The sequence below is a fragment of the Microcebus murinus genome, chromosome 4 (assembly GCF_040939455.1).
Source record: "Microcebus murinus isolate Inina chromosome 4, M.murinus_Inina_mat1.0, whole genome shotgun sequence".
NCBI classification, from domain to species: Eukaryota; Metazoa; Chordata; class Mammalia; order Primates; family Cheirogaleidae; genus Microcebus; species Microcebus murinus.
In genome coordinates, this window is record NC_134107.1 from 113,105,413 (window position 1) to 113,120,828 (window position 15,416).

Sequence of the window (15,416 nt, forward strand, 5' to 3'; positions counted from 1 at the left end):
TTCCCTTTCATTCTTCTCCCCAAAGGCCACTTCTGAGGGGGGTGGGCATTTTACCAGCTGTCTCTATTCCCCGTCACTTCTCCTTCTCTGCCAAGTGTAACACCTCAAACTTTGCCAAAACTACTCTCTCTGAAGTTACCACTGACATACTTGGGACTAAATCTAGCAGACTTGCTGACCACTTTCTCCTTAGCTTGCATGACATCACACAACATTTAACAGACAAGCCAAAGAAAAGGATGCTGAAGGAGGCCTAGAGTGGCAAGAAAAAAGCCACCTTCAGCATCCTTTTCTTTGGCTTGTCTGTTAAATGTTGGTGGAGTCCCTCCAGCTTCCTTCCCTGGCCCCTACTTGTCTACCTTCCGGGCTGATGCCACCCTGTTCATGACATTGTCACCTGAGGGCTGTAAGGTTTTAGAGAGAGAGAGAGTGGGGCCAAACAAGGTGGCCTTATTGAGCGCTCCCAGGTGAGGTTCGTGGGTCCCAAGAGAGGAGGCCCCAAGAAGTTGTGTTCGTTTGAAGGTGATGAGGGCTTTTATATTATTTGAAACGGGTTTGGAGATTTTTGGCGGGAAGAGCTGGGGATTTTCCACTGTGACCTTTGTTGGTTATTGAGAAATAGGAGGGGCTGACGGTATTTGTGGAATCCAGGAACCAAAACTGTCTTATCTGGGTGGACATCCAGGTGTGGTTGTTTTCACTGGAGCCTGGCAGTTGTCCTTGGTGGGTCTAGTCTGGTGAGCCTTTTTCTTTTTGATCTAGGGAGGGGAGGGGAGCCTGCCACCAGCCTTACAAGGGCCACACCAATTACCCCTACCCTCTATTTGAGGGCTCCAGGTTGGGTGCCCTACAGGGACCCTTCATCCATATGTCCTAAACCTTACCACTTATTCCATTTGTCACACTCCTCCTCCTTGGTGTTCATCTCCATGAGAGGTGTTACATCCATCCAGTTGTCCAAGCCAGAAACCTGGCCTTCTGATTTGACCCAGTTCTTGTTGCTATGCCATCTCTTGGACCTATCTACTTCCTGCTATGGTGCTTCAGGCACCTGCTGTCTGGACCACACGGACTGCAGAATCAGACTCCATCTGGCCCCCTTGCCTCCTGCTTTGACATCCTCATCTGTTCTCCCCAAGGTAGTCATGGTGATTTTTCTAAAAGGAAAATCTGATCATGTTGCTTCCCTATTTAAAACCCCTCAATGGCCTCTGCCCACAGGATAAAATCCACATTCCTTAGTGCGGCTTTCCAATTGGATTCCTCTTCCTTCACTCCATGATCCAGCCAGAAAAAGTCATTTTGAATGACTTTGGTCCCCCATCCCCTAGCAAATTCTTATGGTGGAAACTAATAACTATGTGACAGTGTAAAGAGGTGGGGCCTTTGGGGAAGTGAAGAAGTCACAATAGTTCTGCCCTCATATACAGGATGAGTGCCCTTACATAAGAGGTTGAAGGGATCTGCCTTCCCCATTCCACCATGTCAGGACAGTGAGAAGGCACCATCTTTGCAGCAGAGAGCGGCCCTCCCCATACATCAGATCTGCTGGTGCCTTGATCTGGGACTCCCTAGCCTCTACAACTGTGAGCAATAAATTTCTGTTGTTTATAAATTACCCAGTCTAAGATAGCTTGTTTTAGCAGCTGGAATAGACTAGGACAAATCCCCTGAATCTTGTTAATTCTTGCCTCTAGGCCTTTGTATATGGTTTGCCCTCTGCCTGGATCCTTCTTTGGCCACCTTGCATTCACTTTATTAAACTACCCATCCTTAAGGTTCAACTCAGAGGTCAACTTCCCTGGGAAGCTTCATTGAAAACCCCCCTTCCCACACCCTACCCTACAACTGGATGAGGGGAAGGTTTTCTGTGCTTAGCCCAGCACTGCAGGGTTCGCACTGTATCTGACCTGGGGCAAGGGGGAGGGAAGGGCAGGACATAGCTATGAAAGTTCCAGCAAAGACATGTACTATGCTTTGCTTGCTGGTTTACCTCTAGTATGTGGCTGTGAGCCCGGCCAAGAGTTGGGGCTGAATAGACGTTAGAGGAATAGATGAATGAACCCATCCCTTCCCTCTGCAACCAAACTCCTGGCAGGAACTCAGGATCAGGAGGCATTAGCTTACAAACAAGATACCTACCACCTAGGATCTAAGAAAGCTCTTGGGAAGAAGCTGTGTTTTCCCACTCCTGGTATCAAAAGCTTGTGCTGCAAGATGAAAAGTAGAAGGGACAGAAGACTGGAGGGAAGGAGTTAACCACATTTATTGACTAATGACTGGATAAACAGACAAGTTAATAAATCTGGGCCAAGCTGCCCCAGAAAGTTCTCCTGCCTGGGTCGGCCAAGAGTGTCAGAGGTAGTCTTTCCCAGTCTGTACCAGGAAGGAGCCAGTTCTGGGCCAGGGTGCTCAGGACTCCAGCTGGACTGCTGTGGTGGGTGGCATCAGCCTGGGCTACAGATCAGTCCTAAGGCCCGACCCCACCATTTCCTGTTGGGCTGGGCCTCGGCACTCTGCCTGCCCAGCCACGAGGTGGAACAGCTTAGAGGAGAGGACGGTGGGCAAGGGGCCTGAGGCCCTGGGCATGCCTGAGGGAGGAGGGCCCAGTACAGTGCTGGGGAGGCTTGAGCAGCAGAGGACCTCGAACATGGCCAGACTGTGAGCCCCTCAGGCCCAGGGAGGAGCTCACAGGCTCAGATGATGATGTGCTCCTGGATCTTCTCTCCCAAATAAAAGCGGCTGAAGAGAAAGGGGCTCAGGTCGATGGTCTGGAAGTGGCCCTCCAGCACCATCTCTGCCACAGCACGCCCCACGCCAGGGGCCTGCTGGAGCCCATGGCCACTGAAGCCTGCGGCAAAGTACATGTTGACAACCAGCGGGTGGGGGCCCACCACACCATTCTGGTCAAAGGTGTTGTAGTCATAGTAGCCAGCCCAGGCACTCCGAACCTGTGGACACACAAGACCCCAGGGGTTACTGGGAAGGCTGCAGACGTGCAGTCCTCACTCCTGCTCAGAAGTCAGCACAAAGTCCCTCTACCAGCTGCTGAGAGGTCCCTGGATGGGATGGGTCCAACAGATCCCTCAGCAGTTAAGAGATAGAGAGAATGTGGCAGGGGACAGGTCCAAGGGGACCAAGATGCTCCACTGTCATCTGTCCTGTCCAATATCCAAAAATGAACAGGCAAACCCAGCTCCTGCTCGTTACCTTCAGAGTCTCGAAAGCTGGTACTCTCTGGGCCAAAGGAGGCCACACCTTGTCTTGGAAGAAATCATAGTCCACTTCCAGGTTCCCTGGATTTGGTTCCTCCTCCTGGGATGAGAAACAGGAATAAAGCTTATACTGTCTGGGACACAGGGAAGACCCAGACTTCACTGACCCCTTTAGCCACTCCCCTTGATAGGCAGGGTAGGGGAGAAATGGTCCCAATTCAAACCTGGAGGGGCTGCAACATCAATAACACAGCATGCAACTCTCCACAAAAGTCTGATTCCTTCATGACAATTGGTCTCTGTCTCTTTCTCAACATACCCGAACCCACTCAGCTTACCTCAATGGGGCTAAGGCCACCTAGGTAGTTGTTGCCTAATCCTTCCCGGCGGAAATAGGCTCCACTCATGTCTGTAACTAGTGGAGCCTCCAGGCCTGGTCCTTGGGGGCAGTGCCATAAATACACATACCTGTCATAACCAGTGGGGTGAGGAAATTGCAGGAAGAGCATGGCCAACAACCCTCCTCACCGCTAGTATATACACGCTTAACTACCTTCTTCCATTTCTTCCCTTCTCTCACCAACCTCCTTGGCCACCCTGAAGGAAGTTACCTCTTCCTTGGTTCCACAGGTAGCCTGGTGCCCTGGAGGGTGCCAGGTGGCCCCTTCCCAATACCAGCCAGCTCTGCGACTTGCCCAGACCAGGCTCCTGCTGCATTGATCACTAGGGCACACTCCACAGGCTGGTACTCCATGCTGTGGTCCATCTTTACCTGTAGGTACCAGAGGGGAGGGAAGGCCTGGCACCATGAGAGACACACTACTTCCTGAGTCTCAGTTTAATCATATTGGAAAGTGGGTAGAAGACCAAGTTAAAGGGAGTCATTACCTTTCCTGTCCCTCTACTTTGGTAAGGAACAGCCTCAGACTAGGAACTTACATGGACTTCATAGATCCTTTTCAAGGTCACCTCTTTCCCACTTGTAGTTTTCATGTGGCTGGATGAAGAGATGAAACCTGCAGGGAAGAAACTGGGAAATAAGATTTGGAGGCTTTGAAGAGGAAGGAAATGGGGATTCCACTGATTTCATAAGGAAAGAAAGCTGTAAGGATGGGAGCTTTCCCACAGACACTGAGCAAACAGAGATCAGGTAACCAGGAGGGACTGCCACACTGACAGGACAGGCCTGAGACTGTCAGGCAGATGTCAAGTTACAAAGCAGCCCAGTGAGGAGATCGACTCAGGATGCCGAGCACTGGCCCTTGCTTAGCTCGCGTGTGAGAAGGTAAGACCCTCCTTGTTCTCCAGGCCTATGCCCTGGTTGCCACAGGAAACAAGCAGTGGGCACGGGGCTGCAGACTCACGTGTCACCTCTCCCTGGCAGAAAAGGACTCCCATGGACTGGACCTTTCGCCGTAGCCCCTGGAGCAGACACCAGGGGTCAAACCAACCTTCATTCTCCATCCCTGTGATGAAAAAATGAAATTTATGAAGTGGGATGAGGACTCCTTCTCTCCTATTGCATTTTCTGCACCCTCCCAACTGCTCTCTAGGGCTTGTCAGTCAGAGAAGGCTGTTTTGATCCACTGGACCAGAGTCAAGCCCTGTCGAGGGACAGAGAACTGGCGAGGCCTGGGGCAGGCCCTGCCACACAGGAAGGAGGCCTTCCTCCTGCAGCTTGGCTGTGGGGTACTGAGACTTCCAAACCGAGGCACCCCCCAGCGCCTGTCTTTAGGAAAAAAGCTGTCTTCGCTGTACGCAGGCCTCACCGTAAGATGCCAAAGCCACCCCCTTGGTGTTTATCCAGGGAAATTTGTTCTGAAGCTGCTCAGGAGACATCAGACAAACTTTGGCTCCTTCCTGCCTGCAAGAATGTTGGATTGTGCATGTGTTAGGGAAGGTGAGTGTGCAGGAGGCGAAGCACTGACCCCAACTCCAGAAGTCGGGGTCCAGCTCACTTACTTCACTTTTCTGTCCCAAACTCCCCAATTTTTCCTCACTGCTGAGTGGGTAAAGACCAAACCTCCTAGTTGAGGCTCTTCAGCATCTGACCCTCTCTCCTTTCTTACACCTTTGCCTCCCTTCAGCCACTGCACTCCTTGTCATCCCTGTTCCGTGTCCTTTCACGACAGGGTGGCCTTGTGCTCTCCACTCCTGCCCAGAGCAGCCTTGCTCTCCTTCATACGGTCTTGTCCCTCAGCACAGGCCTCTCCTCTGGGACACCGTCCCCACAGGCAGCATAGAGTGGGTGCTAAAAGTACACTCTTACAGGCCAGACTGCCTGGCTTCAATGAAACCCCAGTGCCACCTTTCATGAGTACCTTGTGCCTGAGTTTCCCCATGCATAAAATAGGGATGTTCTAATGATTCAATGAGTTAATATCTGTGAAGTATTTTGGATATTACCTGATGTCATTGTGAGACTTGAATGTTTGTTAAATAAACATAAAAATAAAGCCTCCAGCCCTAGTGTATCACAAAGATGCCCACCCTCGGCTGATCACGATAATCACTTAGGGAAGGGGTTGCCAAATCTGACCTGCGGCCTGTTTTTGTGAATGAGCCATACTCACTCATTTATACTTGTGAGGCCATGGCAGGAACCCACCTCTGCACTTTCACATTGCTCTCCATGGTTGCAGCACCCTTCTCTGAAGCTAGCAAGAGATAGCCCAAGGGGTTGAACTGCAGGTCCAGGGGAGGGGCATCGACTACGGCCAGGTACTCCTGTGTGCAAACAGAAGCCTTCCTCACCCACAGCCCCAAGCCTCAAGGCACTTACACTGCAAAGAAAAGCCAGAGTCCCCGCTCCCAGTTGCCCAACATGCTCCTGCTCCCTATATCCCCTTGCCAGCGGGGATGCTCCCCTCTCTCAGCTAAAGGAGGAGTTGTCACCCCAATCCCCTAAATATCATTGCACATACATTGATGTTCCGTAGAAAGTTGGCTGAAAAGAGGGATAGCTGTATGTTCTCAGGCAATGAGAACTGCTGACGAATCCCGCCAATAGAAAGCGCTGTGGAGGCTTGTGAATACTGTGGAAAGACAAGAAAAGTTGAAACACACCAGTACCCTGTCACACATGACTAGAGTACCGCAATGTAAACTGAGTTATGCACCTAAAGTTAAAGAGGAGCCCTAAGAGGAGTTGAGGTGCATAAACCTGTATGCAAGTCAACCAGCAGCCTGAAGATGGCACTGTTTAAAATCCTTATTAGCAGATGAGCAGAGCAGAGAGTCAGTCATCTACAAACGGCTGGGCACAGTTGTACAGAATGGGAATGGCCTGGAAGTGCAAGGGCAGGAGATTAACATCTGATCTACTAATTAGAAAATGAAAAGATACAACCAAAGCACAGTAGCAAGGCTCATGGCTAGCTGGCAATGGCAAATAGCAACTAAATGCAAAAATGTCAGAAGTAATGAGACTTAAAAGAAGAAAGTTGAGGCAGCTCTTTGCATTAAGTATAGCTTGAATGCAGGCTGTCTGGGAGCCTGTGAGAACTCGAAAGATCCAATGTTGTGAAATCTGTTTTCAAAAGCAAACCTTATTGCCAAGGTTCCTGGTTTGAGCAAAGAAGAACCTGGGACTATTTCTCAACAAGGACCAAAGCACAGTCTCTGTCCTTTGGACCCCCAGGGATTAAGGTCCTTCCTCCCCTTCCCTTCCCTTGGCCCTGAAGTCTTCAATAAAATATGAGTCATCTTCCCTGCCCTACACCAGGCCTCACCGTGTGGTCCCGTTCCACCACCAGCACCTGAATGGCACCTCGTCGATTCTCCAGCTTCTTCAGCCAATAGGCCACAGACAGGCCGAGCACCCCACCTCCCACGATCACCACATCCGAGCGTTCGGGGGGCAGGTGGCTGGTGTCATAAAGTGGATTCCAGGGCTCTCCAGGCAGGATAGATTGGATCTTCTTCTTAATCTCAGATACCTTTCCATCCCTGTCTGTGGGACACAGTTATGGTCAGAAGGCCATACATGTCCTTCCCATGTGGTGGGGGTCTGGAGGATGGGCACAGGAAAAGGTGGGCTAAATAGACTCTTGAGTTGGCATTCCTCACTGTCCTCCATTCTCATGAGGTCACCTTGCACCCAGCAGTGTTGCCATGGCTTTGCTGGATGATCCACATGCTCTCAATCGCCCTTTTCATGCATCATGCCCAGCACAGCAAGATTCAACTTCCTAAAATTAACACTTTCTACTCTGTCCCTAAGCTAGGTAACTCACATTTATCCCCTGCACAGACCTCTCTCTTCCCTGAGTTGCAGACTCATATATTCAACTGCATTGTCATCTCCACTTGGGTATTCCAAGCCCTGGACTAAGAGGTCCTGGCACACTCCGAGCTGCAGTGCCCTCTGTAGCATGGTACCTGCCAGTGGCGCCTTACCCTTGATATCCATCACCACCAGCACACTTACATTTATATCTATCTATAAGCAAGACCTGATGACACTGCCTCCCAAATAACTCCCGAGTCTGTCCCCTTTCCTTGCATCTCTGCCACCACCATGCCAGGCCAAGTCACTATAATCTCTCACCTGGACAAATGCAAATTACTGTTCCCACTACTTCCCCTCTTGTCCACCCTCATCTCCTGCTAACTTTTCTACATCATAGATAGAATGATCTTGTTGAAACAGTAATTTAATCACACATCCTTTTGCTTAAACCCCTCTGACGGCTTTCCATTACTCTAAGGACAAAAGTACAAAAGCTTTACCATGGCCTATAAGGTATTGCACAATATGGCTTCTGTTCACCTTGTCCTCCTCCACACTCCAGCCCCGTCTGTTCCTGGACTGAACCATATTTCCACTCACCTCAGAAAATTCACACATGTTCTCTCTGCTTTGAAACCCTGTCTACTTCTTTGCCTATTTAATTCCTTGCTTCCTTAGATTTCAGCTCAAGTACTATTTTCTCAGGAAAGCCTTTCTTGATCCCTAGACTAATTCTCCTATCACATGATTTCTTGGCTCTGTGAACTCCTTTTGTAGCATGGACACATTTCCAACCTTGAGTTTGTGACTACTGCACACTGTAACATCCATTAGGGGAGACTGCAACTACCTTCACCATGACTCTCCAGCCTAGCACACCTGGCACATCTCAGTGCTCAGTTAAGTATTCTGAATAAATGAATCATTTTGCCATTTCATACCTCACTCTGCTCAGCAGCACTGGAACCTTTCTTTGAGCAGCTTAGCTCACCCATCAACACTACATTTCATGTCACCACTCAAATCGTCCCTCTAGACGACTGCTGCTAGTTCCTTGCACAAGAACAATACTGTTCTCCTCATCTGTGCTCAGTTCCTCGTAACTTGGAACACCTTTCTTGAACCAGTTAACATTATCCTCCAAGACTGATCTCAGTTCCCACCTGCTCTATGTACTTCTACCGTTATCCTAGCTTCGAGTCCAGCGCCCAGGGCATTCTTCAAGTTGAGTTCTACCCAGTCTTGAACCGGTCTACTCTCCCTTGAAATTTCCTTCGCTAGCCACACTCCAGTCATCTTCCAGGCAATACACTGCACCCTCTCTCTTCTTCACTCTTTGCGGGCCACGGCACCCTGAACGCAGGCAGATCAGTGCACATCTGTGCCACCCACGAGCCAGCCTAGCTGCCTGTCGTCCCGGTGCTAAGCTGGGGCACAGAACGACGTGGGATCTGTCGCCTGAGAAGGGCCGCCTTGGAACCATGCACTTGCCAACCATACCCATACTCTGGCGGACAGGCTCACCCCGCCGCCAGCCGCCCCACTGTCCCGTCAGAGGTCACACGGCTGGAGGTCCCAGCTGCCCCAGAACCACGACACGCTCCGCTGCCGCACCTTCACCCGGCGTAGAGCCGCCTCTGCGTGTGCTCAGTGCCCGGGCCACCAGGGCCCGGCCCGAGGCGAGCCGCAGCACCCTCCGCAGCATGGCCCTCCGAGCGCCGGCTCCGCGAGCTGCGCCGCGCCGCGCCGCCCCGCCCGGCCCCGCCGCCCCGCCGCAGCCCCGCCCGGCCCCGCAGCCACTGGCGGGCCTGGCGTCCACGTCGGCCCTGCGCGCCCCCGGCGGAAGCGGGAGGGAAGCCCGCGGCCCGGAGCGGAAGTCCGTCTGAGCCGGTTTCCGGGGCTGCTGGTGTGACGTGTCCCGCGCCTGGCGCAGCAGGAAGCGGCGGCGATCGCGGCCTGAGCTCCCGGCGCCGGCCCGCTGCCCTCCCGCTGCCGCCATGCTCGACTTCTTCACCATCTTCTCCAAGGGCGGGCTCGTGCTCTGGTGCTTCCAGGGCGTGAGCGACTCGTGCACCGGGCCCGTTAACGCGTTGATTCGCTCAGTGCTGCTACAGGTACCGCCCCGCGGGGTCGGAACTCCGGGCTCTTCCTCCCTGACCCTGTCCATGGTCCCCTTCGACTGATCATCCTGCGCCTCCCTGCCCACCTCGCACTGGCCACTCACCCGTCACCTGGACTCTGCTTCTTTCTCCCGCCCGCGTTTGTCTACACCGCAACTTTGCGACGCCCCGGACCTCCGGTGTTTGGGACTCTAGCCGGATCCCAGCTCCTTTTGGGACTTTCCTCCACTCGCCCCAGCAGCTTGGTTTTCTGTTATTTCGAGGCTGGATGAGACAATGGATGGAAAACGCTTTCGAAAAATCTGCTAGTAGATCTGATTGTTTATATGACTACTTTTCTTCTGGCTCCCTCCCTCTCTCTCCTTTTCTCCCTTACCCAACTCCTTTTCTTTCTGGTGGAATGCTGGAGAGAAATGCCCCAGTATCCTCTTGTCCTGGCGGCAGGTTTGATTTTGGGGAAAATATGTATATACCTTTTTTCCAAAGGTAATCCTAAAGGGGCCTAAGTCTGGTTTTTCTGAGGATAGGCTGAATTCTGAGACATATTTTTTCTCTAGGAGCGGGGAGGTAACAACTCCTTCACCCATGAGGCACTCACACTCAAGTATAAACTGGACAACCAGTTTGAACTGGTGTTTGTGGTAAGTAGGGGTATTTTAGAGGGACAATGATTACATTCTCAACATTGTCCTGGCAAATTGCACCCAGTGTATATGATGAAGTAACTGAGAAAGCTAGGAAGGTGGGGGGGGGGGGCTGGCAGCAGCTTCTGGGCCCAGGCAGAGAGCTTGGCTGTCTCTCAGGACAGGGAAACCTGCTGGGTAGTTGAGCCTATCTCTGGAAGCCTGGGCTGAGTTGCCTCCCCGCTGTTCTGGGCTGGCATGTAAGCAAATCTGTTGGCTCTGTTTCTTTCCCTAAACAGGTTGGGTTTCAGAAGATCCTCACACTGACCTATGTGGACAAATTGATAGATGATGTGCACCGGCTGTTTCGGGACAAGTACCGCACAGAGATCCAACAACAAAGTGCTTTAAGTCTATTGAATGGCACTTTTGATTTCCAAGATGACTTTATGCAGCTCCTTCGGTGAGAGGCCTCCCTTCTCAAAATCAATTTCCCTTCCTGAACATAGTTAAAGGGTGATAAATTGTGTGTTCAAAGACATACAATTTGCTGCCCATTTCTGACTGTCGTCTTGGTAAGGGTCTTTTCTCTGGACTTGTGAGTTTTCCTCCTGCGTAGAATAGAAAGATCAACTATTCTCTTTTCTCTTTAGTGAAGCAGAGGAGAGCAGTAAGATCCGTGCTCCCACTACCATGAAGAAATTTGAAGATTCTGATAAGGCCAAGAAACCTGTGAGGTCCATGATTGAGACTCGGGGTGAAAAGCCCAAGGAAAAAGGAAAGAACAGCAAAAAAAAGGGGGCCAAGAAGGAAGGTGAGTTTGAGTTCCTGGGACATGCTGGGACATGAAAGGTATTAACGTGGTGCTGAAGACTGAGGTGGTCCTTCCTTTTGTCAGTGCTTACCACCCTCACTGTAATCCCCAGGCCTTGTGATCCCAAGATGTTTGCTCCAAGTTTTCTCTTAAAGATTTGTAAGACTTTTAGCCATTGTGTAGTTGGTTGGGATCTGGTCTTTTTTCTCCAGTGAGGTTTCTCCTAACAGGTTCTGATGGCCCTTTGGCTACCAGCAAAGCAGTCCCTGCAGAAAAGTCAGGTCTTCCAGCAGGGCCTGAGAATGGAGTAGAACTTTCCAAAGAGGAACTGATACGCAGGAAGCGAGAAGAATTCATTCAGAAGCATGGGAGGGGTATGGAGAAGTCCAGGTGAATGCTCTTTCTCCAGCACTCTGAAAATACTGTTATCTAGCCACTCTGGGGGCAAGGGAGTTCTTGTTTCTGGCTCATGATTCCTTTCCCACTTCACCATAACCCTTTGTTCCATGACACACTGCAGCAAGTCCACGAAGTCAGATCCTCCAAAGGAGAAGGGCAAAAAAGCACCCCGGGTGTGGGAACTGGGTGCCTGTGCTAACAAGGAAGTCCTGGATTACAGTACTCCAACTGCCAATGGAACTCCTGAGGCTGCCTTGTCTGAGGATATCAACTTGGTAAGAGGCAACTGGGGCCCGAGTGAAGGTCGCCTTTAATAAGAAATTAGGAAGTAGAGACTAAGAGGGTGATACCTGGATTTTCTTGAGGGGGGTGTTATATTTGGAGCTTCCCCAAGTCAGAGAGGTGGAGCAATGTGAACAGAGTTAATCCTGGGCTTTTTCCTCATTCAGAGGCCTTAGTTTTCCTGACCTCATCTTTCCTTTCCCCATATCCCCCAGATTCGAGGGACTGGGCCCCGGGGGCAGCTTCAGGATCTGGACTGCAGCAGCTCAGATGATGAAGGGGCTGCTCCAAATTCTACCAAACCTAGGTAGGCGGATTTCAGGGGGTGGGGTGTGGTGGGATGTATGACTGAATTTGTTAATATAGAACTCCTGCCTATTGGCTTTGTATGTATTTGTGATGTTCTGTGCCTGCAGTGCTACCAAGGGGACGCTGGGTGGCATGTTTGGGATGCTGAAGGGCCTTGTGGGATCCAAGAGCTTGAGTCGTGAAGACATGGAATCTGTGCTGGACAAGATGCGTGATCATCTCATAGGTAAGTTCCGAGGACCAGGCTGACTCTTGTTCTTGGGGGTTGGTATAGCTGAAAGCAAAACACCTAGAATTTCTCAGCTGTACTATAAATGTTGGTCACTGTTGACACAGAACTCTCATACCCATCCCCCTCTCCTCAGCTAAGAATGTGGCTGCAGACATTGCCGTCCAGCTCTGTGAATCTGTTGCCAATAAGTTGGAAGGGAAGGTGATGGGGACATTCAGCAGTGAGTATCTCCCTTGAGTCAGAAAGTGTTTATGCATACCAAGGGGTTAAGCACATAGATCTCCATTCTTACTATTTAGGTGACTCTTGGCAAATCCCTTAACCTCTAAACCTCTATTATATAACCTAGACTTTTTAAAGAGTTATTACGAAGATTAAGTTAGTAACTGTATAGTGCTTATGCTTTGGGTTCCTGGGACAAGGTCCTAGTATCATCCTCATTTCCTTAGCTCAGAAAGGTGTTAGGCATTTTTGAATACATTCCTTATATCCTGTGGCTGTAACCTCCTCTGCCTCCCCTTTCAGCGGTGACTTCCACAGTAAAGCAAGCTCTACAGGAGTCCCTGGTGCAGATTCTGCAGCCACAGCGTCGTGTAGACATGCTCCGGGATATCATGGATGCCCAGCGTCGCCAGCGCCCTTACGTTGTCACCTTCTGTGGTGTTAACGGAGTGGGGAAGTCTACTAACCTTGCCAAGGTCAGTGCAGTTCCCCATTTGTCACTGATACTTTTTTCCTCTCCAAGTCTTAGGACCTTGGTTGTAGGTGACAATTTTCTTATCTCTTTTGCATAGATTTCCTTCTGGCTGTTAGAGAACGGTTTCAGCGTCCTCATTGCTGCCTGTGATACATTTCGTGCCGGGGCAGTGGAGCAGCTGCGTACACACACCCGACGTTTGAGTGCCCTACACCCCCCAGAGAACCATGGTGGCCGCACTATGGTGCAGCTTTTTGAGAAGGGCTATGGCAAGGATGCTGCTGGCATTGCCATGGAAGCCATTGCCTTTGGTACAGTGTATGGGGAAGTGTAACTGTTTCTTGGGGCCCCTTTTCCTTCTTGGTTTCCCTTGGAACTTGCAGAGGATCAGCTTACCCTACTGCAAATGTGATGCTCGATACTAGGAAGAAGTCAGGATTCATTACTTGCCACACTCTGCTTTGGTAATATTTATATGAGTAGTTGCTGGTAAAGCTAATGTATCTTACTGAAAGGAAACTGAATTTGGTCACTTTTATCTTGTCATCTTTTCCCCACGTTTGTAGATGGCCAAGCATAGAGTAAGTTTTTTTCTCATATTGCCTTTTAACCAAATCAGAGCCCAAGAAATAGGTTTTTAATACAGTGAGGCTAGGATTTTTTGAGAGAAAGCTGTATTTGAGCATGAATGACAGTCCAGGTATCTTAAGTTGACAATTTTTTCTCTCTCTAGCACGTAACCAAGGCTTTGATGTGGTGCTGGTGGATACAGCAGGCCGCATGCAAGACAATGCCCCCCTGATGACTGCCCTGGCCAAACTCATTACTGTCAATACACCTGACTTGGTGCTGTTTGTGGGAGAGGCCTTAGTAGGCAATGAAGCCGTGGACCAGCTGGTGAGGACTAGGGCCTGCTTATCTTTACAACCTAAACTTTGCCAATTAGATGGTTCTTATATCACCTTTTCTTTCCAGGTCAAGTTTAACAGAGCCTTGGCTGACCATTCTATGGCTCAAACACCTCGGCTCATTGATGGCATTGTCCTTACCAAATTTGATACCATTGATGACAAGGTAAATCAAGGTGGATAACACAAGACTATGAGACTGGAGGGTGGAATGGGCATTTGTCACAAGGGAGCAGAAGATGTAAGGATACCTTGGCTCCAAAACTTCCTGTTGCTGAGGGAATGAGTGAAAAATGGGCTTAAATGGACTGACCATTCCCTCTCTCCACTTCAGGTGGGAGCTGCTATTTCTATGACGTATATTACGAGCAAACCAATCGTCTTTGTGGGCACTGGCCAGACCTACTGTGACCTACGCAGTCTCAACGCCAAGGCTGTGGTGGCTGCCCTCATGAAGGCTTAATGTGGCTCTTGCCCAATACCAAATCGCCGCTTTCACCCACAAGCCGCTATTCCTGTATCAAGAATGTGCTTTAGAGTATGTGAACAAATTGTCTTCAGTGTAGTATAAAGGCATAGTGAGGGGACTGTGGCTCCTTTAACCCCAGTCCCCGTTCAGCCTAGCCTCGACCTGCAAGGTGGGCCTAATCAGGTTACAATCATTGCCTCCTGACCCCCACTCCCCATGGGCCTCCCCCCTTCCTACATAGGCATCCCCTTCACTCTACCTACAAACTCAGTCTCATTACAGCTTTGACCAGTAGTTGGGAGACCCAACACCACCAGAGCTTTGCTCACTAGTGTGGTCATGGAGCTGTCTGAGCCTAATGTGCATTTTGAAGTCTCAGCTCCATTAGGTTCAGAGACTATCCCAGTTCCAGAGCCAGCTAGGAATGGCTCCCCTAAGATATACAAGCTTGCAGGTCCCTGGAGCCAGGATGATACCCACCTCACTGTGGCAGTGTATGGCCTGTTGTTAATTGCTGCTAATTCTAATTTTGACGATGACTGACCCCTACCCTGTTGTTTCCCCAAAATATTAGCCAGGCCAGAGTGATTCATTACAAATGAGCAAAGGATGAGTTCCTGCTTCCCTCAGAAACATGGGAGCTGCGCTGCAGCGTTGCATCGGGCTTTCCAGCTTTCCAACTCTTCCCCACTCCCAGATCCAGATAGAAGCTTTGCATGTTCCCTTTCTTGGGAGAAAACCAACTGTCAGAAGGGTTACGTGTTGCCCCCTTCCCTTTCCACTTCTTCAGTGGTCTTTGCTCTTCCTCAGCCTTCTCCTCTACAGTGCCTGTAGACAAGTGCTACACTGAAGAAAACAAATGTCTCATTAAGACTTGTCCTGTAGCTTGGCATTACAGATGTGCTATTAGTGCAATAAGGTGAAGGCTGTCTGCCCAGAGAAATACATAATTTATATAAGAAAATAAATTTCATAAATAAATTGCCTCTTAGCTCTTGAAGTTCTTTTATGTAGGATTCAAAACTAAAATCCAGTATCACACTAACTACAATTCTTACAGGGGTGGGGAACCTGCAGCATTTTAACTGGATCCAAATTTTACAGAGCAAATCCTTTT

General features: G+C 50.1%; 2 protein-coding genes across 3 annotated transcripts; one reads left to right on the plus strand and one right to left on the minus strand.

Annotated features, from left to right (window-relative positions):
- Nucleotides 1-2,242: 2,242 nt before the first annotated feature.
- FOXRED1 (FAD dependent oxidoreductase domain containing 1) lies at nucleotides 2,243-9,218 on the minus strand. 2 transcript variants are annotated; one of them, XM_012772329.3, is made up of 11 exons: nucleotides 9,061-9,218; nucleotides 6,947-7,167; nucleotides 6,140-6,250; nucleotides 5,824-5,942; nucleotides 4,985-5,079; nucleotides 4,580-4,681; nucleotides 4,155-4,231; nucleotides 3,827-3,987; nucleotides 3,554-3,683; nucleotides 3,211-3,315; nucleotides 2,243-2,951 (listed from the first exon to the last, which is right to left on the minus strand). In XM_012772329.3, the coding sequence occupies exons 1-11, from the start codon at nucleotides 9,149-9,151 to the stop codon at nucleotides 2,697-2,699; spliced, it is 1,467 nt and encodes a 488-aa protein (XP_012627783.2). In that variant the 5' UTR covers nucleotides 9,152-9,218; the 3' UTR covers nucleotides 2,243-2,696. The 2 variants fall into 2 exon arrangements, with proteins under 2 accessions (XP_012627783.2, XP_075858815.1); XM_076002700.1 differs by lacking the exons at nucleotides 4,985-5,079; nucleotides 6,140-6,250; nucleotides 6,947-7,167; nucleotides 9,061-9,218.
- A 78-nt stretch (nucleotides 9,219-9,296) lies between these two features.
- SRPRA (SRP receptor subunit alpha) lies at nucleotides 9,297-15,280 on the plus strand. The gene is made up of 14 exons (XM_012772327.2): nucleotides 9,297-9,560; nucleotides 10,124-10,207; nucleotides 10,489-10,652; nucleotides 10,843-11,003; nucleotides 11,234-11,393; nucleotides 11,524-11,677; nucleotides 11,900-11,991; nucleotides 12,101-12,219; nucleotides 12,359-12,445; nucleotides 12,751-12,923; nucleotides 13,020-13,233; nucleotides 13,656-13,819; nucleotides 13,898-13,996; nucleotides 14,165-15,280. Exons 1-14 carry the CDS (start codon nucleotides 9,444-9,446, stop codon nucleotides 14,291-14,293), a joined length of 1,917 nt encoding a protein of 638 aa, XP_012627781.1. The 5' UTR covers nucleotides 9,297-9,443; the 3' UTR covers nucleotides 14,294-15,280.
- The last annotated feature ends 136 nt before the right edge of the window (nucleotides 15,281-15,416 follow it).